Genomic DNA, 27,340 nt, shown 5'->3' on the forward strand with positions numbered 1-27,340 from the left:
GGAAAGGTTTCACCAGAGCTCCCATTTCAGCTGCACATGGTGAGTTTCCCAGGCGGGTTTCTTCATGAGACAGAGTCGTTAGTCATATTTAAAGAACAGGTTTATTAGGGAAAGGGAAAAGGACAGGTTTTGCTGAGAGAGGCCTGCATGGTTGCAGGCGGGCGGCCTTGACAGGTCATGGGCAGGCAGGAAGCTGCTAGCCCTGCAGAGGGAGAGTGTTGGTGAAAGGAAGTGTGTGCATAGTCACAGGTGGGCAGTGGGAGTGCTGCTTCGAGCCTGTGCAGTGACTGCACTGATATAGCCCTTTTCTCTTTGGGAGGGGTCACTCCTCCATGGAGTGGCCAGCTTGTTACTGATGTTGGGTAACAGGCAAAACCAGGAAGGGACCAGAGATTCCAGGGTGGGCCCAATCTCCCTATCTTTAACCTCAGGCCTGTGCTCCACTCCCTGTAGGAGTCTGATCCTGCTTGGGTCTCATGCCTTGTGATAAGGCACTGGTGCCTAAGGGTCACGACCTCTACAGTTGGGTTAATGGTCATGTTATTCCCCTCGACCCCCACCTCCTTGTGTGAGTCAGGTTTTAGTCTTGTGAGGCCTCCTCTCCAGTTTTTCTATTCTTGTCCTCCATCATTAATACACTGGGATATTGGTGGAGTTGTTTCTCTGTGAATATAGTCATGTCTTTCCATCATTATACTTAGCAGACCCTTTTGAGTGGTTTTTCATGGTGATTTGTGTATATCATCAGGAACAAGTTTTAAGTTATTTGATTTTTTGGCAAGTGACATAAACTAAGACTTGGTTTCCTCATCCTCAAAATGGAGACAATTATGCCTTCTGTTAAAGACTCACACTTGTGTGAGTCCATAAAATGTTGAAACCACAACCACCAAACTGATGGTCTTTGTAAAAAGGTGCTTTGGGGAAGTAGGTCATAAGGATAGAACCCTCATGATGAGATTCATGCCCTTATAAGAACAGACAACAGAGGTCTCGCCTCTCTCTGCCCCGTGAGCACACAATACAAAGACAGTTATCTGCAAGACAGGAAGAAGGGCCCCCCAAGGACCTGACCTTGCCAGCCTCTTGATCTCAGGCTCCCAGCCTCCAGAACTGTGAGAAATAACTGTTGTTTAAGCCATCCAGTCTGTTTTGTTACAGAGTCTGAACAGACTGAGATAGAAATTGATACCTAGAAATGGGGTACTGCTCTAACAAATACCTATAATTGTGAAGCATCTTTGGAAATGGTAATGAGTAGAGGTTTGAAGTTTTGAGGTCTAAATTTTTTTTCCTGATTTAATGAAATATAATTGGCGTATATATGTATAAGTCTGGGTGTGTAAGGTGATAATTTGATTCATGTATATAGTGTGAAATGATTACCACAATGAGGTTAGTTAGTGCCTCATCACCTTTCATAATTAACATGTTATTTTTGTGTGAAAAGAATATTTAAGATCTATCTCTTAGCAAATTTCAAGTATATATAGTCACCTTGTGATACATTCATTTTTCAGAACTTACTCATTTTATAACTGGAAGTGTGTACCTTTAAACAACATCTCCCCATTTCTCCCACCCCCTCAACTCCTGCCATCCACCATTGTACTGTTTCTATGAGTTTTTTAGACTTCACATATAAGTGAGATTATACAGTATTTTGTCTTTTTTTCTATTTCACTTAGCCTAATGCCCTGAAGGCGCATCAATGTGGTAGCAAATGACAGGAATTTCTTTTTTTATGTCTGAGTAATATTCCATACATATATCTCACATTTTCTATATCCATTCATCTGTCAGTGAACACATACATTGTTTCCATTTCTCGGCTATTGTGAATAATGCTGCAGTGAATACAGGAGTACAGGTAGCTCTTTAAGATCATGATTTCATTTCTTTTGGATGTAGAACCAGAAGTGAGATTGCTGAATCATATGGGAGTATTATTATTAATACTGTTTCCCATAGTGTTTGTACCAGTGGTGCACATCCTCACCAGCACTTGTTATCTTTGGTCTTTGCCATATGAACAGGTGTGAGCTGATATCTCACTGTTTCTTTCTTATGCATTTCCCTGATATTAGTGATGCTAAGCACCTTTTCATGGATCTGTTTGTTTTCTTTGGAACAATATCTACTCAGGTCCTCTGTTTATTCTTTAATTACATGATGATGATGATTTTGCTATTGCATTTCCAATGTATTTTGGATAGTAACCCCTTTCCAGATATATAGCTTACAAATATTTTCTCATGAAGGGACTTTTAAAGGTAATTTCTGGTGGATGTGTTGGCGGGAGTGGGGAACACACAGATATATAACAGCTAGAGGTTTTTATCCTCTTAGAAGATAAATAAATAATCACGAGACAACGTTAGTGAAAATATGGATGGTAAAAGACCATTTTGATTAGGTCTTAGGTAGAAATAATGTGTTACTAGAAACTGGGGAGAAAAGGATATTCTTCTAATTGAATGACAAAGATAGAGCAATGGAGGCAGAGGAAGTTCTAATCATTTGCTTCCAGCTATGGAGCTAGTAGTGGTGGAACGAGCATTGAGCTGTGTCTGGAGTGTTAACCAACCTCCCTCTCACTCCACCAGGGTATACAGTGTGGGGCCAGCAGTGTTGGCAGAGGTTGGTGTTCAAGATGCTGCAGGCCAGCAGAAATCCCTTTATCAGCCTGATAAATTATACTTTATCTCAGTCAGGTTTTCCTAGACTGATTCACGTTAAGCAATAATGTTTTGGAGTTTTTTCATTTTAGGAAGTTGGAAGAGCTGTAATAATTAGATATTTCTCATATTCCAGGCACCCAAAAGAAATCAAATGAGATGACTATGTGTGGAAGTGCCGCAGAATGGGATAAGGATTTTACCCTCCTCCAGCTTAGGGCACAGTGTCTAACATGGAGAGATTAGATGCTCAGTACATATGTGTGAATATAGATGAACAAAGAGAAATCAAGTGCACACAAACACTTAGACATCCCCACTGGATTGGGGACACTGTGAGTGCAGTCTCTGTGGCCTTGCTGTGTCCTCAGTGCCTTACAGGATGCCATGAAAGTAGTCTGTACTCAATAATGTTTGTGATTCATAATATTCTAGTGCTTCAGCTTTTACCTGGAATTTTTATGGGACAGACTTGCTCTTTGAAGGCAGATGAAAGGACTGACAGGAATTACTGACTTTGTATTATGTCAGAGTCCCAGTTACAACCATTTGACAACATGGACATTTCCTATGATAACCACTAAGGAGAAAAGAGACAGGAAAATCATCTATAAATACATGGCAGGAAAAAGGGGTTTAAGGGTTATGAGCTAAAAGGTTGTAGCTCAGAAGGCAGTGCTCCCAGTGACTCAGTAGTAGGCTCCTCTAATCCTCGGAAGCTCAGGGACACAGGGCATGTATTGAATTGGAGAAAACAGGACCCATCCTAGAGACAGGGTTGCTTTGTTTCCTAGGGAACTGTTTTCCCCAGTGCAATTAGCCAAAAAGTATGTCCTTCTCCACCCAGTGGCCATAGGGTGTGTAAATACCCTTGCCCATCAAATAAAGAAGCCAACAGGTTTGACTGGTCTATCTAGTTAGTTGTGGGAGTTGGTGTGAACAGCAGGGCCTTTGAGTGATGTGTTCACAATGGCCTGGTGGTCACTCTGACCAATACAGTTGTTGATCCTCTGCACGGGAGCCAGAGGCTCACAGGCCTGAGGCAACGTGACCAAGAATTTCAGCTTTGACAACAGATGCAGAGAGGTTTGGAGAGCAAATGGAGTGCTCAAGGTGCCACACAGGCACCAAGCCAGGGTGACAAGAAAAGAAAGAGAAGTGTATGGGGTCAGGGAGGGGGAGCAGTGTCAGTGAATAGCGAAGACAAAGTCTAAGCATTGGAAAAGCTCTATTGCAAGATGTGTACACACATGCACCTGCGCGAGTGCGTGCACCCACCCAAACACACACACACACAATGGAATACTGTTTTACATCAATAAAGATAAAACTCTTGCCATTTGCAGCAGTGTGGATGGAACTGGAGCTGGAAGGGATTATGCTAAGCGAAATCAGTCAGAAAGAGAAAGACAAATATAAGATGGTGTCACTTACATGTGGAATATGGAAAAATAAAACAAAGGGTCAGATAAGGCCAATCTGAAAAACTAACCATGAAAGCTGAGGGAAAGGGGTAGAAGGGAAGGAATGAGGACAAAGAAGGGAGGGCGTGCAAGGGTCTTTGGTGGTGGGCGCAGTATGGTAACAATGCTTGAGGCGGGGCGAGATCCGATACTTCTATAATGGAAACAATGATGTAAAGCAATATTAACAAAATAAAAAATATTTTAATAAAATAAAAGTTCTACTGATCTGTGCTTGTGTCTGGGTCAGGAAAGCTCTTATAACTGAGAAAATGCAAAGGGAAGCTACAAGCCAGCACCACGCGCACAAGGAAAATAGGGTGCACAGGGTTGGCGGTAGAGGAGGCTGACTGGCTCAGAGCAAGGTGACATTTATATGTAGACAGTCAAGATGTTTTTCCTGACTTCTGCTCAGACTGCTGAAAAGGAATAACATAGATTGGGTGACTTAAACAATAGAAATTTATTTCACACAGTTCTGGAGCTGGGTAGGTTCACAATCAAGGTGCCAGCAGATTCCATGTCTGGTGAGGACCCAATTCCTAGTTTACAGGTGACCATTTTCTTGAGCCTGGTAGAAACGGAGAGAGGAACACTCTGGGGTCTCCCTCATAAGGGCATTGATCCCATTCATGAGAGGTCTCCCTCTGGACCTCATCACCACCCAAATAACAAAAACACCTGGGTTTGGATTTCAACATAGACATGGGATGGGGGGTGAGAGCAAATGTATACTTTGACAACTGTTTTTTTACTAAATCTGCATATAATTTATTCTAGTACAATATCTTGTTAGCAAACAATTTACTAATATCAAGGATCAGGTCAAAAAAACTTCAGGCATTGCCTGAAAAAAGCAGCAGTCACATGATGATAGCAGTGGAAAGAGTAATTTACAAATGGTGTCCCAAGCAGGGACCCTTAATCATCCCTAAATAAGAAAAGTGAGAAAACCAATGTGTGTAAAGGTTTCAACTCAACTAGGCCTATTTGACCTTTCACTAAGACTGGCGGGGCACCTTGCACATGGATTGATTTAGTAGGAGTCTGGAGAATAAAATTGAAATGAGGTGGTGCCAAAGCAGGTTAAACATTATTATTGAGATTTAAACATTACAAAAGTTACAAAGTCTGAATTAAAAGGAGATATTTTATCAGTCTATAGGGAAGTTGAGGTCAATGTCCTATCAACTTTTTAACCCTACTGATTTAATCAGGGTTCTGGCATTCACAGCTATTCCAAAACTGTTGATTTTTTTTTTTTAACTTGAGCTGGAAAAACAGACAAAAGACTATATGTGATATCAGTCTAATGATTTATCTTAAGAATCTGTGAGCTGTGGAATTATGATTGTTAGGACTGAGAGACACCTGCTCACCTTTCTGAAATGAGTTGCTGAAAAGATATTCTGAGAGTTAGAAAGGTACGGGATGTGATGTTGACCTTTCAGAGACAGGAAACCTTTGATGAACTATAGGACACCAAGACAGTTCATTTAAAAGATGGTTTCAAAGCGTTATCTGAGGCTGGTTTTGTACGTGCGTTATTGAAGCCCTGGGGTTGTCTTTTTACATAAACCCAGGAAATAATGGTTCCCGTAGTTGTTCATGTTTGAAACTCTCATGTGACACCTTGACTTCTGGGCTTTGTAACTGCTTATCAATCTCTTTTGTGGACGAAATTAAACTTTCATTACCACTTGACAGCATGGAACTTTCTTACGATGGGCAATAAGGAGAAAAGAGACAGGAAAAGCTCACCAAAATCATCTCCATCTAACTAAGGCAGTGCAAAGAACTGAATAAAATAGATGATAATGACATTTATTTGATTATAATGAGTTCCTGTTCTTGTTTGAGAATAATTTAAGTATCAGCTGCTCACAAAATATACAGATTGTAAATCTTTGTTGCAGGTAGTAGGGTATGCACTTTTAAAACATTTTATCAGAGTAACATTGGTTTATAACATTATATAAGTTTCAGGTGTACAACATTATCATTTGACACCTGTATATACCATCAAAAATCTAGTTTCCACTCACCATCATAAAATCGTCCCTTTTAGTGAATTTCCCTACTCTCTTTCCTCTTTCCGTCTGGCAACTGCCAATTTGTTCTCATAATCTCAGTTTGTTTTTGTTTTTTCATTTGTTTTGATTCTTTATCTTCCACATGAGTGAGATCATATGGGACAACATCAAACTAAAAAACTTCTGTACTTTATTTAAAATATATTTAAATATATATTTAAAATATATTGGGCTATGTTTAGATTTATGTGTTCTTTACCTCTGTCTCTGCCCCACCATGTCTGTCTCTCACATACCCATGTTACATATATATAAATACACACACATACATACATATATATACATACATACATTCTTGTAAAAATAGATTTCCATTATTGCGGTATTTGAAAGGTAGTAATGATCAATATGGGATAGTTATAACTTAGAAAAATTGCATAAAATTTTGATTAATGGACTTCGATGACCATCTACAAAGGTATAGTATATAATTTAGGAACCAGTTTGTTCTCTTTGACACTTAAAATGAAAGACCCCCAAATCAAAGGAAACCTGTAAAATTTATTTGGGGGGGTGCTGGATGTGGAATTAATAAAATTGTCTGGATATATATAGGAAGTTAACACTTCTAAGCTGCTAAACTTAAAATTAGGAATCTGTACCAATAAGATTAAGTCCCAAAGTTGTCTTTTCATTTACTGGACATGTCATTATTTATACACACAATATATCACATCAAGAGTGATACCAAGAATGATGTTCTATTCTGGCCTTGAAACCTAGCAGAGGAGACTTAGAAATAAACTGTAACATATTGTGTGACATTTGAGGTAACTCAAGGTCTTAGGGATGTGGAGTGTAAGGTAATAGCACACAGCACCCCAGATTGCTTTAGGAATCTAAAGCTAACAGGTGTTATCCTCTAGCTAACAGGTGAAAGCAAGGCCTTTGCAGTTGAAGGACTATATGTTGTGCTCTAAAAACATGGAAGAACATGTTGAGTAAGTGCAGGCAAGTTGGAGTTACCAAGACTAGGAATATAACAGGAGGCTGAATCATCCTCTGAAGGAGCTCCTGCTTTTCCACCAGACTTCTTCCTTCAAGACTTTCCTAGCAACTGGACTTGGTCTCCATCTCAGTGTGCCCATGACCTTTTGTCTGATTTTTAGTATTGGATTTTTCACAACAAATTGCTAGATAAACAACATCAGGACTATTTCCCTGTTCTTATCCTAAAACCAGAAAACAGTAGGTGCTCAATACTTGTCTATTAAACACACACATGAATGACTGGCTGGCTAAGTGAATGATTATGCATAGGTTGGGGATGAGAAAGTCAAGAATTGTCTTGATTATCAAACAACACTTCATAAAACCTTAACTATTTCATTTTTCTGTTTCAGGTTACTAGCAGCATATAATAGTCTTACTGATAAACACCTGGCTGGATATTTTAACAATACAAGAATAAGGCGGCATCTCTTGAGATCGGGGCTGGTAAGACTTGGTTTACTTTCTACTTGCCCCCTTGTTTCAAATATTCGCTACCTTCCTGATTTCCTCCTTGAGCTAATCAGTGACATCTTTGCTATTTAGAAAAATGACTTCCTTTCTAAAGATTTATCTATTTGAAGCTATGTTTCAAAAGAGAAAGAGATGTCTTGATGACTGCCAAGTTTCTTATAAATTATTAAGGAAAAATCCTATCAGTTTTCAATAGCATACTTCATTTGTTTATTCTTTGATTTATACATAATTATTAAACATTATATGAACCAGAAACTGTTAAGGATAAAGAGAAGACTACTGTCTTCGGAAAAAAAAAAGATTTAATGAGCACAGAATGTGGTGTGGAAACATGAACAATTCAAAATTTCTCCTTGAATTAAAAAAAAATCATTTCCTGTGATGGTTTATTGATACATTAGTGTCTTTTGTTAGCTCCAAAACTATAATTTCCACAAGATTTTCACTCCTCTAAATGCACTTAATATGAAATCTTTTAAAAATACTATAGTAATCCATTGAAGGGAAGAGATATGGTTATTGAAAGCGTGACTAATGATTTTAGCTGTTTACCTTCTTAAAACACAGTGGGTTTCCTTAACTATTGTTGCCATGGTGTTGAAAGGATCTACACGTGATTCTAATTGTTGTTTATGTGCTTGGCACTGTGGCTGGGTAGATCTCAGAGAGCTTGCTTTTTGTCTCCTGGGGCTTTGTTATCAGACAGACCTGGCTGAAACCTGGCTCTGCCATGTACAAGACATAAAATCTTGAACAAATCCTTCACTTAACTTTCTGAGCTCTAACTTCTTCAGTTGTAAAATGTTATGATACTTAGCCATTGGGATTGTTGTGGCAATTTGAGATGTGTAGTGAATGGTGGTTGTAATTGTTGTGGTAACTATTAACATTATTTTCTCGGAGGGTAATCTGTGAGCTTCCTGTATAAAGGGGAAAGACTTCATATTTCCTTATCAGCATCATCAACAAGCACTTATTGAACACTGGTTATGTGCAAATAACGAAGATAGAGCCCTTTTTCTAAAGCAGTTGTTCAGATATAGTCCTTGGACAGCAATGTTCAACATCACTGAGAAATGCAAATTCTAGAGCTCTACCCCAGGCCTCTTGTGTCAGAAACTCTGGTGTGGGGCTCATCAAACTGTTTTCATCTGGTCTTCCAGGTGATTTTGAGGCAGCTTCAATTTTGAGGCAGCTTCAAAGCAATGAAACCAATTACTGTTTAAAGCAAATGGTGAAAACCTCTGTAGCTTACATGTTTTGCCCTTCAAAGTATTTCCTGTTGTGAGACCATCATTCCTGTGATAACTGTTCCCATTCATTGTTTTAAGGTACCACTTTCTTCACCAATATGTTCAAATTGGTGAAATATGTCTGCCCTATAGGCGCTTCCAGTCTAGCTGTGAGAGATCAGATCTACTCACAGAGGAGAGATCAACCTGTTAACTGCCAAGATGGTACCAGATGTTCTCAATATTGTTTCCCAATTGGACATACATGATATGATTTCCCATGGATAACACATTTTAAAGACTGTAACTGTTAGTCATAATTTGAAGCACAACTTTCACAACTGCACCATTTTATTCTCTTGAAAAATGTATAAAAATGATTATCAGGATCCAATTACTTGTAACAACTCTAGTTGCTCTTAACACCCCAGTGTATTGCAACACCAGCATTAAAAAATTACAGCTTTCAAAATTAAGAAATGTGAGCTTGTATTAGATTTGAAAAAAATTAGGACTAAATAAGTGGAAAGGATAAAGATATACGCTTCAGAAAGTATGTCACCCTCTTTTTTAACAGAGATATAGAAAAATATAAGAAATATGACCATAGGAAGTATTGAAAGAAAAACAAATAAATTAAAAAAGGAAACTACACCTCTTCTGACTTGCAAAGATGACAATTGAAAAGTATCTGGAATACCTTACATCTGCAGTAATACATAATCTGAATAAATCTGAATCACAACAAATTAAATTGCATTCCGGGGTTGGAGAGTGGGAGAAGAGTAGCAAGTGTGAAGACAAAGCAATGAAACCAATTACTTTTTAAACCAACTTGTGAAAACCTCTGTAGCTTACATGTTTTGCCCTTCAAAGTATTTCCTGTGAGACCATCTTTCCTGTGATAACTGTTCCCATTCATTGTTTTAAGGTAGCACCTTCTTCACGAATATATTCAAAAAAAGAAATGAAAAGAACACCTGGATTCCATCAGGAGAAATTGTTACTCTAATGAAAACTCATTTTAAACATCGTGTGCCACCTGTGTGTGTTTTCACAATGATAGGTATCTGAGACTCTCTTTTTTATTTTGCCTCGTGAAATATTCATTACAAGAGAAAGTTTACCAACTCCTGTAGTGTATATACCCTAGGCTTCGAAGACACTGCCACTTTCTCTCTCTGTTTCTCTCTGTATTGGTAACTAAATACATTTTCTGCTTTGTATTTCTATTATTTATTCATGACAGATCACAAGAAGTGGAAGAATACTTTCTGAAAAAGAATACAAACTAAATAACATGAAGCGGGATCATCAAAAATACATTCGGGAGTGTTTAGCTCAGGCCATTTTCCATAAGGTTCTTGACATGGAGGTACTAGTATTTACTATTTTCTTTATAATTTCTATATTTTTAATAGAATAAATTCCTTTACCAGAGGCTGTGGGAATTCATCCTGTATTTTATTAAAAAAGAATGGAACAAAGTCACCTGAGAAATATTCCTCTCTCTAGCTAGTGAGAAGCCAGAAGACCAAAGTAAGCTTTTCTCCATTGCAGTGAGGGAAAAATGTGGACATCATTATATATTTTGTGATATTCAGCTTAACAAATGTAGATTTTTTAATCCATAATGGCTACTGTAAAACATACCAGCCCTCACCATCTGTACTTCAATTTCCATTTGCTAAAAAAAAAAGTGACATCTGCTTAAATATCAGTAATTCTACTGCCATGAATTATTTCAGATCTGTTATTCTTTTAAGGCACTCAAGCTCAGCCGTATGCTGTTTCAAGGAATAAGCATTGAAACATCTGCTGTCCCTCCTACGTTAGGTGACATTGGTCAGCATAGACTCACAACCCAACCATCAATGGCTTTTTTTAGTCTGACATGGTACTTTTAGTGGGCTATCTAGCTAACTTGATAAATTATTTCAGCCTTGCTCCATGGAACTTGTAGTTTCAAGCATCAACACTGTTTTAATCTCTGTGAAAAAGCCTGTCACTTCTTGGCTTGACCACATTAGCAATAAATCAGAACTCTTGGCTCTTAAAACCATTGACCTGTGGGTGCAGTAAACATTTATGAACAATTGTAGAATCATCAGTAAACCAGTACTAAGTGTATTGTTCCTGAAAATATTTATTGTTATGCTATCATTGTATTGAACAAGTGTTGTGTTCACTTAAGTTGTATAGCCAATATAAATTTAGGAATTTATGGGGTGCATGAATACATAAAATCATTGTTTCTGACCTCCAGATTAACTTCTTATAAAAATATTAGTTGCAATTCTAAAACTTATATTTAAAAAGTATAGTATAAAAGTCATCTTTACTTAATTCCAAATTTTAACAGTAAATGCTGAGTCTTGTATTAGCTTTAATGCTTGAATTTGATATTTTCAAATTTCATATAACTTGTATTATCACGACACCTCATACTATTATATGAGAGACAGCATGCATTTTACAGAATTGGAATAAAATCTAGATAAATGTTAATAGGTCATATATAACTCGCATAATACATACATAATTATATAACATATATTAATATAATGAAAAATAGATTATTTTTCTCCAAATTGACACATTTGTAACACATGTAGTTTATGCTGATGCTGTTTAATGTTATATAAATATTCATGTATTCATTCATGCAACAAACATAAATTGCAGGTTTGCCATGTCCCTGTATGAAACTATGTGATGTCACTGTAAGATATAATTAAAGAAAAAAATAGCTGCCTAAAGTGATCAAAGGCTAGAAGAAAGGAAAAAGCAGAATGAGCTCAGAAAAGAAAGGGATGATGACTTGCCCCGTCAGGCCCAACAGAGGTCTTGCTATTTGAACTGGACCTTAAAGTCTGAGAAAGGCATTCCCGAGAGTAGAGACAGCAGGTGTGAAGTTATAGAAGTGTGAAAGGACACCATGGATGGACGGAAAGGAAAGCTCGTTGGGCCTGACTGCACAGTGGGTTAGTGGACGGAGTGGCAGGAAGTGACACTATCCAGTAAGTGGGGGCTCACTTTCCAGAAGACCTTAAATTCCCAATTAGGTTTGGCGTGTAGGTGATGAGGCGATGAAATGTTTTTCAGCAGGGGAGTGAAATAAATGAGCAGAGCTGTTTTAAAAAGATGATGTTACTAAAAATGTGGAAGATGGATTAATGAGCTGGAAAAGATTGGAGGTGGGAGGTCAATTAGGAAGCTGTTGCCAAAGGGTGCGGGCTAGCAGCAGCAGTGGAAATGCTGGGGAGATGCAGCTGTCCACAGAGATGGCGGAGAGGGAACAAGACTGAGTCTGAAGGAGGAGGGTGAAGGAGCTGGAGCCCAGGGCGACGCTGAGGTTTCTGACTTGGTGGGTGGCATGTGTTGTGGGAGATCAGGGACAAATCTTGAAAAAAACCCTTCAAGCTGTGGGACAAAATGCCCAATAGTTAGAGTGCTGTCCAATAAGCAAAGGGGCTGAGAGCTGCAGTATGGTTAAGTAACATGAGTGTTGAGGGGGAGGGGATGTTAGGGTAAGTGAAAAAATTATCAGGCTTTTCCGTCCTCCTGCCATTAACATTAATGGCGGATCCCTGCAGTCCTAGATGCATGCCTGATGGTGGGCACCTGGAGTAGCGTGTGGGAATCCCTAGGTGGGCACACCTGGCCTGAGACTGGGCTTATAAGGGTGGCGTCACAGAGACGCCGACAGAAGGAAGCAGAAAGAGAACGAGAAAGAGCAACAGAATGAGAGCAGAACCAGCAGAGCAGCTAAAGGAGAAGCAGAGGCCTCCAGAGAATGCCAGAGAGCCCAGAAGGAGCAAAGACTGGGGGATGGGAGGCTCCCCATGCCTTGTAAGAAGCTCAATAAGGCCTGAAAAAGCCACCAAGGGCTCTAGGACTTTCTTTTACCTGTCTGCTTAGATCATAGAGATCCTGCTCTATGCCTTGCTGGCAACACTGGGTAGAAGTGAGGTTTAATCTGGAGGACAAAGACATTAGTGGTCTTGGTGAAATATTGGGTTGTTGGAAAAGTCATAATGTATTTTGCAACAAAAACATAGAAAAAATAATTCATAACTTTTCAGACAACCCAGTAGTTTCAACAATAGTGAAGAGGAGGGGTTGGGAGTGGGTGACTGTGGTGAGTTGGATATAAGTGGAAGGTGGGAATGGTTGAGAGTGAATTCAATCAAGTGTGTGATTGAGAAGAAAGGGAGAAGAAAGGGAGGCATTAAGAAAGGGACTGATCTTAGGTAGGGGATGATTGAGTCTGCAGGGTCCCAAAGGCAGCAGGAGGGAATCAAGAACAGAGCAAAAACAGTTTTTCAAATGCTCTTCAATGTGTCAGAATGATTTCAAATCCAATTAGAAGCAGATTATTTTTACATGAGGTTTATTTTTACATCATGCTGTTAATACATTATCAAAAATGGGGGAATACAAGGGGGATAAAAAAGGAAAATAACCACTTATAATCCCTCCCCTCAGAGATAACTGCTGTTAACATAGTCACATTTCCTGTAGTCTCTTTGCTGTTCATGTTTGTCTGTGAATAAAAGCATGTTATGCTGTGGAAAGAACATGATTTCATGGGAAAAAAACAAACCAACAAAGAGGAAGTTAGTGTTAGATGGACCAGAGTTCTGATTACAGCTCTACCACTGGTGAGACCTATGGCCAGTGTCAAGTTCATGATCCTCTACTTCAGTTGTTTTGTAACATGAGGAGGCTTAGTAATTAGTTTTTTGGGAAGAGTATGATTTGCATGATAATCCTTCCCAGAAAGGGACAGACACACATTATCAGCTTGATCAATTAAGTTATATTTCTGTGCATTCTGTACCTTACTTTTTCTCCTGCATTACATGCATTTCTGTTTTTTTTTTTTAACACAATCTCTGTGTGTCTTATTTAAACAATTATATTTTATTACATTATATGCATGTGCCTAAAAATTATTCATTTGCTTTAAGGTTTACATTGTTTTTGAATTTTTGCTCTGAAGGGGAAAAATAAACAACCTTTCAGTTAACATCTTTGGGCATAAAACTTTTTATTTTTTAATTTATTTTTAAGATTTATTTATTTTGATACAAGATCTGGGGTACAGGCCAGATGCGAGGGAGGTTGAGAGGATTCACCAGAGACAGAGCGGGTAACGAAACAGGCAGACTGGCGACATACACTGCTGAGGGGAGCAGCGGGACAAACAGGAGAGGTCTGCTTCTTCATGTGGGATTCTCGCTGCCGGGCCAGGATCGAACCCGCGCTGCAGAGGCTGCGCACAGCTTCACAGTACAGCGCTCAACCACCTGCGCCACCAGGGAGGCCCTGAGCATAAAACTTTTTAAAAAATTATTCAGATTTCTCCCTAGGGTTAGAAGTGAAATGTGCTGGTTAAAGGGTATGCCTAATGTTTGTTAGGAAATGAGTTTCCAAAGAGTTATACCAATTTATATTCCCTCTAACACACTTATGCAGGTGATTCTTCTCCATCTCAATCACAAGAGGAGTGATTGGGAATACAGTTAGTTGATGGGGATTATTTTCCTCAAAAAATTTCTTTGCTGTAGTTGATATGATTCTCTCTTCCATTTTCCCTATGAATGTTTAGCGTTACCACCATCTTGAAATAAAAAAGGAACTGGAGACCTTAGCTAGGAAGGAGCGAATTCAGAGATTTAAGGTAAGGAGCTACATAACTCTTTTCTTTTGTAATACTATTTTGAGATATTGAAAGCTATTGAAGTTTCTTAGAGAACTTGAGAACTTTACATTTGGTAACTCATATCAGATCAAATGATGGTTCCAAAAAGTTTATATCTTGGCTACCATCATCACAGATGTTGACAAAATCGGAACTGACTTTGCAAAATAAACTTTTTAAAGAAAACTTGGAATCGTTCAAGTTTGAAATTTCTTTTTTGTATTTTCTTGATTGATATGTGATAGTGGCCAAATAATTTGTCTTAAGAAGGTAAAAATAGATGATGATGTTCCCAGTTTGATCAAATACATAATTTTAATCACTATGCAATGGTACATTTCTTATGAACATGACCCTAGAAAATTCATGATAAGAAATATCTGTGTTAACATAGATCTACAAAACCCCAAGATTTAGACATTTTGTGAAGCCTTTTTAAAATTTCTCATTTTCTAATTTTGTATTTGATAGTCCTTTTTTGCAGTGAATTTATGAGATATAAACATTTGAATCAAGAGTTGAGAGATACAATTAGGCATGTTTGAAAGGTTTCATTTTAGGTTGGCAGTTTTACTCAATTTCTTGAGCCATTCAAACTCACATGCTGTTTTTCATTTTCTGTGTAGTATTAGAAAGTGGGACCTACCACACATTTCACAAACTGATGAATATTTGTAAAGTTTCTGCAGAACAACTTGCCATGTAAGACAGTAATTTTTCCCTCTTGCCTGATAGACTCAAATCTGTCTATTTTATCATGGTCAAAAGGAAATCTTGTTACAAAAATGTTGTTAAATAACAGAAGATAGGTCAGTTTTTCAAGATCGGAATAGTTGGTGTGTGGAGATTTGCGGTTAATTCAACTTTGCCAATATTATTCTACATCAAGGACTGAGTTATAGATTCTGTAATTTGTCTGCTGAAATGTTACTGGAAAACAGTACACTTCCTCCCTGCATGACTTTTTTTTTGGAGGGTGGGGGGAGAAGAATAGGAGTATAGGCCAGAGGGGTGTGTGTGGGGAAGGGAGGTGACAGTATTCAACAGAGACAGAGTGAGGAGCAGAGTAGGCAGATTTGCTGAAATTCACTGCTAAGGGGAGCAGCAGCTGAGACAGGAGAGGTCTGCACTGCCATATGTGGGCTAGCTGCATGTGCAGGAATTGAACTCAGACCTTCATGGTGGGGTGGGCCACCGTGGTGATAGTGCTGAAGCTTAACCCCTAGGCCACCAGGGGGGCCCTGATTTTTAATTTTAACAATTTCCCCTTTATAACTGTGCTGGTTGGGGAATCTATTTTAGGGCCCCTTTTGCTTTTGCCTTAGGGCATATTTAATTATTTTTAGGGTAGACAAGGAATACTTTCTGGGAGTATTTACTGTCCAGAGTTGTTAGGAGCATGGTGCCCCTTGAAGTGATTTGTTACACTAATCAAAAATGTGCAAAAATATTTGAAATTTTGAGGTTCACAGCAATGTAAAAAAAGTGTCAAAAACACAGTTTACCAAAAGAAACCAGATACAAAAGAATACATGTTAGATGCTTGCTTTGAGATGAATTTCCAGAGCAAGAAAAACTAAGAAATAATGGTGAAAAAAAGTTTGCCTCTGTCTTGATTAGGAGGCTTCTGGGAATGGTGAAGGAGGGAAATATCTGAAATAACTGTTCATTTTCTTAATTGGGGTGATGGTTAAACAGCTGTATATATTTGTCAAACTCATTGAACCTTAGAATTTTGAAGGGTTGAATATTTTGCATGGAAATTACACCATGAATAAAAAAATGCTATTACATCTATAAAATTATTTGTTTTAGAATAAAGAAAATTTTGCAACTGTCATAGGGCAAAATCATGATTTTTGTACTGAGAAACAAACCAATACCCTGTACAGATTTCTTGTTTCTGCATGTCTGTGACTGAGGTACTAACTGTGCTTTGATCCAGACTGTTCAATAATACTTATAATAAATTCTCTTTTGACCTCATCCAACTAAGTTTTTGCTCAAGCTGGCTCTCATAACTTTAAACAGAAAAATACTTATGGAATGGAAAAAAAATGTTCATTGATAATTTTTATACGCCTATTGTTTCACAGGATATTAGCTTTTTAATAATATTTTAATATATATTTTTTAAGATTTATTTATTTATTCAAGAACTGGGGTACAGGTCAGAGGTGTAGGAGGGTGAGAGAATTCACCAGAGAGAGCGGGGAGCAGAACAGGCAGATGGACCAAAAACACTGTTGAGGGGAGACATGAGAGCTCTTCTGCGCCATGTGGGTATTTCCCTGGCCGGCTGGGAATTGAACCCATGCTGCAGAGGCTGTGGACAACTTCACAGGGCTGTGTTCAACCCGCTGTACCACTGGGGAGGCCCCAGAATATCATCATAATTTGTACTTGTTAATATATACATTTTGGAGGAAAGGGTGATGGAGTTTTTGGTTCTCTGGTTCAAGGTGTAGAATGCAGGAAGTGAAAGAAAGGTGTATTTGTTAATTCATAACTATTTACAGTTATCAAAAGTATAATATAAGCAAAATCCTTTCGAAAAAACACTTTGGACAGAGAAGATTATGGTGAAAAGCATTTATATCATGTACTTATTCTATTCTCATTCTAAGCTTGAAGATGGCATATTTGTATACATTTAATTATAAATTCCTATTTAAATATCAATTGTACTCATATATGTATTATATACCTATCATATGTATATTTGATAATGAAAATGATGGCTATGAAAAGAAAAAAGATTAATAAATATCATTATTTAGTCTGAGGATGCATTTTTTTGAGTACAACTATTTTATCGAGTAAAGCAGACTCAATTTCCTGCCTTTTTTCTATTATGCATGATGAACTGACTCTTCAAACTGTTCATTTCCCTAGTAATCAGTACTATACAAGCAATAGTTTCCCTCAAACATATGTGATCAAATATGTCAACAAACAAAAAATATTGTTGGTGGTATATATATATATATATATATTATATATAAAACCCTTCCCACCTTTTTTATATAATACCCAATACCCAATACCTGTACAGATGTGGAAAACTTTTGCTAATTACCACAATAGACCTCAGGGAAACACTTTTGAAAAGAATGAGAAAAAATGTCTTTAAGCAACTACATATAGTCAAATCATACCTGTTAGCTGGCAGATACTGACCTAGGTTACTAATTATGATCATTTGGCTAAATCACTTTCTTTATTCTAGGGAGAGCACACAAGATGGTCTGTAGAAAATAACATGCCAGTCCTGTCTCCCCATCCTCCAGTTGGCCCAAAGACTAACCGTGGTCATAGTGTTCTGGTTGATGAAAAACATTCCAGTCCATTAACACTGGTGAGTCATGTTAAATACTGTCATGCACTATCCCAACTAATTAATGTATTACTTGCTATCACTCTCAGAAAGAACATTCTATGGCATGTGTCAGTAAAATGCTGTAAATCCCACCGAATGCAAACCATAGTCTTATGTCAGCTCACTCTACTGAGCATCCCACTTCTGAGCATCCCATCAGTGTCACTCCTGTCAAATCCATTTTGCTTGTTACTACTAGATTAGTTTTCTTGAAGTGCAAATTACTTATGTCACTTTCATGCCTAAATATTTTCATTGACTCTGTGCCACCTATAGAAATTGTCACCTGATATTTATGACCTTAGACCATTTGACTTCAATTTACTATCCTCACATATCCCCCCATAATTACCCTTTAGCACCCTGCAAGTCAGCAAAATTGAGACACTAGTTACTCCATGTGTTTTATATTTTCTGATCTCTGAATTTTGTTCTTGCTGTTCCCTCTACTCTAATCTTACCTTTAAAATTTATTTATTTACACATATTCAGTGTTACTGTATAGTATGTTAAGTCAGATAAATATGTTTGTGCTTATTTTAGCATCAAAACTATGTACACATATTCTAAAATAAAAATAATTACATGTATAGAAAATCTATTTAAATAAATTGCACACTGACATTTCATTACAGTTTGATTTATTTACAACTCAGAGATGGTATTTGCTTGAAGGAAAGTAAGGTAGCATAAAACAATATAGACAGAAGAAAAGAGTTGCAAGATATTTGCTGGAGGTTGATGGTTTACACTGTATATGCATTGCTTGATTACGTCTTTATTCTAGCTTTGTGGAGCTTAAATACTTCCTTGTTAGCATGATCTTTTTTTTTTTTTTGATTGTACAATATTTGTAGAGGAACTGCAGCGCTTTTAAAATGTTGAAGTAAGTTCATCACATATGGTGTTAAGCTTTGACATTTTTCAAAAGGTAAATATGTTTTGACATTTCCTGATGAACTGTTCAAGTTATGAAAAACAGCTATCTTTCCTTTGTTGTTACCATATTTCCTGACTCTATTTCAATGCATATATACACAAATAATTATTTAATTGGATGGTACATTCACTAGACTCTCTAAAGCTTAACCTGAAGAAACAAAAGAAACAGTCCAGGGCTGTTTTCTAACTTTCCACCTGTTTCAAAGAGGAAATACCCTTGCAAGGCTGTCTTTTCAATTTTCCAGTTGAGCACCCTCAATAAGTAGTTTATGATACATCCAGGAGATCTTAATGTGGCAGGAGTGAGAAGGTAATTTAAAAATTACAGAAAACATTGACACCAGCATTGCAGATGCCGTTATATCTGGTAAGCCATGATTCTTCACTTGGTCACTATCTGTGGTGCTTGGGCACTGAAAGGGATGATATCATGATACTGGAATTGTAATTCCCATTTTACAGATATTCAAGTCCTTTTTTTAACTCAGTCTGGATACATCGTCCTTACTCTGATTCCCAAGTGACAACTAGATGAAAATAATAATCCTTTTGGGATAGTATCATCAATTTTTCACTTTTAGATCTCTCGAGTGAATAAGGAAAACATCCAGTGAAAAGCATTGCATTGGTCACAATTGCACCTCAATTCTGAAACTGGCATATAAGCCTTTAGCTGTACTGTTCCCATTGAAACTGTAAAACGTCGTTTTACTAATTCTGCACATGTTTGGAAAATTCACCCCCAGAGATCTACAAAGAATTAGAAATGCTCAACTAAGCTGAGTAATCACCAGGTAGTCAATTTTACTCACATTCTAAATGTGAATTTGAAAATGTTAAGCTACAGTGCCATATTTATTTCAAGAAATTATATTATGAACAATTTAAAATAAAGCAAATTTAAGGTAGCTTTTGCTATGAACTACAACAGTTTGTAGCTCACAGCTGTTAGTTAAATGGTGCAGATTTGTTTTTAAAGATAAATGTAATCAGTTAAACATTTGACTGCAGTATTCATCTAACTGAATGATATCTGTATGCAAATGTGGGGAAGTGAAATTTAGAGCACAGCAGCCAATAGATCATGTTCTAGTTATAGTAACCTGCTTTCTTGAATTCCTACATTAGATTTTCAGTGTTTTTGTGTTCAGTTTGGATCTTTTGATAGGAGAGAGATTTAAGGCACTTTTGTTTCACAGAGTTCAAAAGAATTCTTTCAGGTGGTCTGATAGCCTTGTTCAGAAAGCTCTAGTTTGAGTTCTCTGTGTGGGTTTTAAAAGACCTTTCACCTTTTGGGTCGTATATACTTATGTTCTACTTCTTTAAATCAAATGCTGCTTTAGCTGTTCACTTGGCTTCCTGCATTGATCATGACACAAGTGTGAGTTCAGAGGCACAAAATGACCATAACATAAACAAAAGGATGCTCTCCCACCACCCAACACACGTACTTGAGACTCAGCTTCTTTATCATCTTAATTCCATGAAGACCTCAAAAGCTCAGACTCCTTTTTGTTATTGATATGCTAAACTTAATGTGTTGTCTTTATCCACAAAAGCCAAGGTGATGTATTACCGTGTGGAGATTTCAGCCAGAGGGAGGGGGACAGTGATGAGCTTCTTTCCAAGGGCATGATGTGAACATTTCATGCATCACTTCTGCTTACCTGTTATTGCTCAAAACTGAGTCATACAACTACAAAATTTTCTTGGCGAGGGTTGGAATTAGTCTTTTCTAGGTGATATCCACATTTTCTAATAAAATTTCTATTGCTAATCAAGAAAGGAAATCAAGTGTTGTCTGGGGGATATTATCTTTGTCACCCTCCCTGTGTCTGACTCCCAGATGGTTCTCTTTTGCTTGGTTGTTGAAATGTACCATTCCTCTTCTCTGCTCATCCATTTTTTTTATTATGCTCATCAATTAGGATGAAATGTAACTGCTGTCAAACTTTAATTTTTCGTAATTTCATTGGTTTGTTTTAAATAGCTTTTAGTTCTTAATTATGTTAGTTCTCAGATATTTTGCAATTGTGTCTTGGGGCAGTATTTGTGTGTTTATTTCATGCTAGTTATCTTGTATTAACCATCAGATATTAAAAATTATGATTTAATCTTCTCATCATGCTGGTGTAGTCCATAAAATGATGACTCCCAGGGGCCAGATCAGGGCAGAGAAGAATTTACAGGGACAAATGGAAAATAGCCAGTCTGAAAATCTATTTTATGGTGTTTTCCAAAGTTGTCAGTCATAATTTTTCATTTTTGTTTACTTAATATTTCAAGGAAGAGGTTGAATAAATGGTAAAGTATTACCATTTTTCATATTACCATATGCTGCCTTTCCTCTTTTTGAATCATATTATCTGCTTTTACTTGAAAACCAAATTTAGGATTTAAAGGACTCACAGTAGAGGTTATGTTGAAACATGAAAATGGAAATTAATCCACTCCAATAATATCCTCTTAGATCTCTAAAATAGGAACATTATTCAATTTAACATTTAATTGAACAAAGTCATTCTATGCATGGCATGAATTGGGTATTGTCAAATGTGTTTACAGTGTGAATAAAATACAGAAACCTAATAGAGAACATCTCCTCTGTCTAGAATACTCTCTAACTGTGGCATTAAGTTATGTAGAGGACTTCACCACCATATGTTTTAACAAATACTTTGGGTCATAAGGGTATGTATAATGGAAGGACATAATTAAAGTTTAATCTGCTCAGTAAAAAAGTACCATTAATTACTGTAGGCAATTTGTTGGGTTATTAATTGGTTCTGGAAACATGTCAAGATACTAATTTAAATGGAATTTTTTTCCCTAATTGTCTAGACAGCCCCTCGGCCTTATACTGCCCCAGGAAATATGCAGCCTCCAATTCGATTGCAACCTCTTCCCAGCAATCCTGCAGTAGGAACTGTTCCAAAGATAACTCCGGGCTCCAGACCAAAGACCTCCTTGCTGGAAAATGAAGCTCCATTTTCTACTGGGGTAAATGTTACTTCTTAAAGAATTGTTTTTTATTCTTGATAAAAGACTAGATGATCACTGTTTTTAAGATGCTAGATTCAGTGAATCCACTCAGTGAAATTTATGTTTAATTATATCTTTCAAACTGGAAGGGCTGTCATTTCTGTGCTGCTGGAAAAAAATGTTTATTTATTTATTTTTTAAAAAAGATTTATTTATACAAGAACTGGGGTACAGGCCAGATTCGTGGGAGGGTGAGAGGTTTCACCAGAGACAGAGCAGGGAACAGAACAGGCAGACTGACGAAATACACAGCTGAGGGGAGCAGCGGGTACGACAGGAGAGGTCTGCGTGCCATGTTGGACCCTCGTCTGCTGGCCGGATCGAACTGGCGCTGCAGAAGTTTCACGGCACGGCGCTCAACCACCTGCGCTACCAGGGGAGGCCCTGGACAAAAATGTTTAAAGAATAGAATTGTAATACCTTAAGGTGTTTTCACATTAATTTCAAGGGTTGTAAGTAAAACAAAGAAGAGCTTGTAACCAATTCTGACTTCCCTCAGAATAGACCCAGTGTTGGCTGATTCTAAATTTTAGATGCATAAAACCTAGAGAATGAAACATTCCAGAATAGGTTTGCATTTGCATGCTGACTTACTTTATCATCAGTGTATGAAATTAAGTTTGACTCTGAAGAATGCTGGAAATAGAAGGGAAAGAATGTCCATCTTTTAAAAATGCTAAATCAATCACATACAAGAGTTTGATTCTTTTTAAGATTGTCTCAGATATTTTTCAATTATTTTAATAGAGCACAAAAAAGATGTATGATATGGTATAGTATGGTATAGAAACCATAAAATATGAATTAGTTAAACAGGGAGAATTAACATACATTCAGAAATTAGGGGTGGCATTGTTTGTGTTTCTAACATGGAGAACAAATTTTTACAGCTTCAGAAAGAACTGTCATGAACACGTTTGTCACTATATTCAAATGGGTGAATTTAGTTCTTTTCTTTTTTAGGAAATATAGACTTCTATGAAATTAAGATATTTTTATTTAAAACTGACAGATAACCTTGACACTGAGAAATTAATTCAGAGAAATGATTTTTGCTTCACAGCAAGAATATAAATATAACTCTAAAAATACTAATGCTTTATTCCATTTAATATAATGTTCAGCTTGCAAAGCACTTTTCCCAAACCTTAGCTTAGTTAATTTAATAGTTTATCAGAAAAAAAGAGAAATTAATCCAATATTGGTGGCATTTTGTCTAGGAAAGACTTCTTAGATTTGGGCAGGAGCTTGTTGGATGATAAGTCAATTTCTAGGATCTGGTCTTCACTTCGAAGGTCCAGAGACTCTGTTTCTGCTAGTATGTACAGGAACCGTCAGAAGAGGTTGTCTTTGGCTAGCCAAAAAAAAAAAAAAAAAAAAAAAAAAAACAAACAAACAAAAAAAAAATAAGACAAAACAAAACTTACAACAAACTAATTTTTCTTCCTAGAGTAAAACAAATCATAATTAGAGCCATTTCTTCATAAGACATCAAATAATCACAGCTTACAGGAATAGTGCATTTCCCCCTATTTGTCTGACCTACATGGGCAGACAAATAACAATAAGAAGGTTGCTTGGTGAGCATGGAATCAGAATGAAATGTCTTGGTGGAATGGAACATTAATGGTATCCGGTTAAGATGTCATGATGTACCCTTCTTCTCTCAGGAATGCACTGGCCAAAGGTATCAGGAAACTCAAAGGTCTTTAACTGAAACCCTCAGTTTTTTCCAGGGATAACTGCCATTTAGGACAGGAAATATTCAATCAATGGGTAGGATTTCCTCTCCTCTAGATAGTACTTGGATGGACACTTTCCACATTTGCCAAGGTGAATATATTCTTTGCTAAGTTTCTGTGACTTTTAACTCTGCTTTGAGCTATTCATTTTCCTGTTAGTTATGTAATACTACAGTCAGATAATATTCAAGTTCTACAGGCTAGGGAGTGATTTTCCAAGTCTGAGACACTGGGTACGTTTTTTTTTAACCAAGTCTGTTCAGTTTTTCTTTCTCCTGTAACTAAGTTTTAAGGTGAGAGTGACTCAAGTTAGGCATAGGCACTTAGTGATAGAAGACATGGAATAACGAAACTGAGATCAATTTCATGTTAATTTCAACTAGCTAAATTTACACCTTTCAATCAGTAAATATTTATTGGACATTTGCTCTAGGCATTGGTGATCTGTCAATTATTATGGCAGAAATAATCTCTTCCTTACTGATATTTATAATGTTCATAGGGAACATATACTGCCAGAAGAGACAGGTAAGTCTGTTCTGTGGTATTGGTAATGAAAATTATTTCCTGGAGGATCAGGTAAGAACCTGTAAATAACAATAACAGACTGCATATTGTTGAGTATGTAGTGAGTACCCACTAAATTCTATTGCCTTCTTAAAAAAATAAAGGATTTGCATGTGAGAACTGTTTGAAGGTACAATAGCTATAAACTGGATGACCTTTCTAAGTATCAGGAGTGAGGGTTTTTAACTTGGGCAAAAGCCATTTTGTCAAAAAACAGGCTGTTTGAAATACAACTGAGTAAAAATAATGACTTAACTGAAAATGATTATCCTTAGAATGAGAGTTTTTCATACACTATTCATAAAAATAAAAATTTTTACCCCTACTTGTGAAAGCAATATGAGACTACCAACATTTTAAATGAACATACTTAAGCATTTTAACATATATGTTTTATCCTAGGAAGAAATATCAAATTTCAAATGAAATAGGTTCAAGAATATTTAGTACTATAATATTTGTAATAGTGAAAAATAAGTACACCCAAATAGTTAATAGAATATTTTTAAAAGTTTTATTATATATTAAAATATATTACAAAATAAGGAAGAACTATTTGTACTGGTAAGGATAGATATTCTAAGATGCTTTTGACTGAAGAATCAAGGCAAGGAACAGCTTGATAATTTTTAAAAAATTTACTTATTTCTAAATAAGACATGCAATTGATTGATAACTATTTAGCAATTTTAAAAAATCCCCAGTCCGAGAAGTTTTGGATTCACCAATTTTATTAGTGTCATTTTCATTTCTTTAAATTATAGTTGTTATTGCAATATCAATACACAACATCACAGAAAAATTGGAAAATGTAAGAAAAGAAAAATGAGAACATAAATATCACCTGCACTATCAACCACTTTAAGAAATCCAAACTCCTTGGTGAATATCTATTTAAATCCCTTTCTGTTCATATAAATGTTTTCAATCAAAATATAGACTGTGTATGCCTTTATTTAATTTATTCTGCAATGAGAAATGCTTGGAGAATGACTTCCTTTTCTTAAACATGACTTTTAACTATATAAACATCATAAATAAATATTACATTGGCTAAAAGTTAATTAAAAGCCATATTAAATAAGTTGGTATAAAAAGGCTAAAAATAATTTAAGTGCCTTAAAGTTAGGAAAATTGATTCAGATACATAAAAATTCCCAGTCTCTAAAAATTGGGACACCAATACTCCTGGATTTGTAGTAGAGTTTTTTTATTATACCTTTGGTGCTTTCACACATTAAGGTAATGCATGTTGAATACATTTTCAAAGATATATGAAATAGAAAATATTCCTTCAATACTCCAAATATCCCAAGGCAACTCTGTGTTCAAAGTTTTCCAGTCATCCCTGATTTTATCAAAAGCCATATATAACTTATTTAAAAGATATGTAAGACAGTACTGTATGGAACTTTTTATGTCAGAATGAATAGATGTGCATTATTCTTTTTAAAACCTGGTGAGTATTACATGAATAAAGCTAGATTTAGTTAATTGGTCTCCAGTTAAACTTGATGGTTCTACAAAATCTGTATTGTGTGTGTATTTTCTTTTTTTTTTAAAGATTTATTTATTTATGCATACAAGAACTGTGGTACAGGCCGGAGTGTGGGGGGTGAGAGGATTCACCAGAGACAGAGTGGGGAACAGAACAGGTAGATTGGCTGAAGTACACTGATGAGGGGAGCAGCGGGCAAGTCAGGAGAGGTCTGCTGTGCCATGCGGGTAGCTCCCTGGCTGGGAATCAAACTCGTGCTGCAGTGGCTGTGAACAGCTTCATAGATTGTGTCTTAACCCCTTGCACCACCAGGGAGGCCCTGTGTGTATTTTCTTATACACATTTACATCAGTGTACTATAGTTATCTATCTAGGATTTATTCCAAATGAATTTCTAGGAGGAAATAATTTTAATAGAATCTTTGAGTCAGAGTCTCAAATTGTTTCCTCGAAATTATATTTTTAAGGAATATTATATTTCCTGGATGGGTGAAATTACAATGTGAAAAGGTTCTGATCTTTGTTATTCCATTGTTAAGTGGACTATCCAATCCTACTTCAAAGTGCAATATTTTAAACTTGTTGATTTTGAATTATTTAATTGTTTGGGTCTTTTAAGAGTTAATGGACTGTTGTGCTATAAAAATGCCAAACATACCAATATAGGTTTGATTTTAAAATGTACTTAAATAAATAAGCATTGAAATTCATGAAAATTTAATTTGCTACAAATATGACAAAATGCTGTTTTTGAACAGATTGGAGTGGTTTAAGTGTATATTGATATCAGTTGTGTTTGTATACAATGTCATTCATACAGATTTGTCTTTAATTTTAGGTAAATTTGGGTCACCCCTTCTGTTTTCACTGGCTCTTGTCATCAAATGTGATTACAGGGCAAGAAGGCAATGATGAAAATCAGGAACTCTATGGACAATTCACGGGGAGTGAATTCATATCTACTTCCAAACATTAAGAGTTATTTGATGCCTATTCCTCCTTCATCTCCTCCCCCCAGCAGAAAAAACACAAGGGAAAATAGACCTGAAACATGGAGAAGGAGACGATTCCGTCCGACCACTGCTCCAAATGGCTCAGAACCTCTCTTTACCAGGGTAATTATGGAATCAAGTTTTCTTTTATTAATTTAGCACAGATTACATTGCACTGTTAGATTTCTAGACGTGTGTCAAAAGAATCTAGGGAAATCAAATGCAAAATGCTTCACACAGAGAAATAGAACAATTGAATGAATCTGAAACCAAAGGTTTGAAAAGTTCAGTTCATTAACTAACTTAACACAATTGATTAAAGAAAAAAAGGCCGGAAAATCTTGTGATCCAATTTAATTTGTATCATGCCCATTTCCAAATCATTTATTTCCTTTAATTTGTCCATTTATTTTTAATTTTTATTTTTTATTGTAAGAATAACTTTAGTGCATTTTCCTTCTTTTTTTAGTTCTTTTAACTGTGGTAACATTAGGATTCTTTCCATCAGGTATCATCACTGCCCTGCACCCACCACCAT

General features: G+C 36.5%; 1 protein-coding gene across 1 annotated transcript in view; it reads left to right on the plus strand.

Moving 5' to 3' along the window:
* Positions 1-7,158: 7,158 nt before the first annotated feature.
* Positions 7,159-27,340, plus strand: part of ERICH3 (glutamate rich 3) — an 86,407-nt gene continuing 66,225 nt past the window's right edge. The window contains exons 1-7 of the mRNA XM_037500753.2: positions 7,159-7,175; positions 7,578-7,671; positions 10,183-10,308; positions 14,548-14,619; positions 17,870-17,998; positions 21,803-21,961; positions 26,707-26,925. Of these exons, the coding sequence (XP_037356650.1) occupies positions 7,159-7,175; positions 7,578-7,671; positions 10,183-10,308; positions 14,548-14,619; positions 17,870-17,998; positions 21,803-21,961; positions 26,707-26,925 (816 nt within the window). The remainder of the gene's footprint in view (positions 7,176-7,577; positions 7,672-10,182; positions 10,309-14,547; positions 14,620-17,869; positions 17,999-21,802; positions 21,962-26,706; positions 26,926-27,340) is intronic.

The sequence above is a fragment of the Talpa occidentalis genome, unplaced genomic scaffold (genome assembly GCF_014898055.3).
Source record: "Talpa occidentalis isolate TD23 unplaced genomic scaffold, MPIMG_talOcc4v2.1 talOcc4.9, whole genome shotgun sequence".
Lineage (NCBI taxonomy): Eukaryota > Metazoa > Chordata > Mammalia > Eulipotyphla > Talpidae > Talpa > Talpa occidentalis.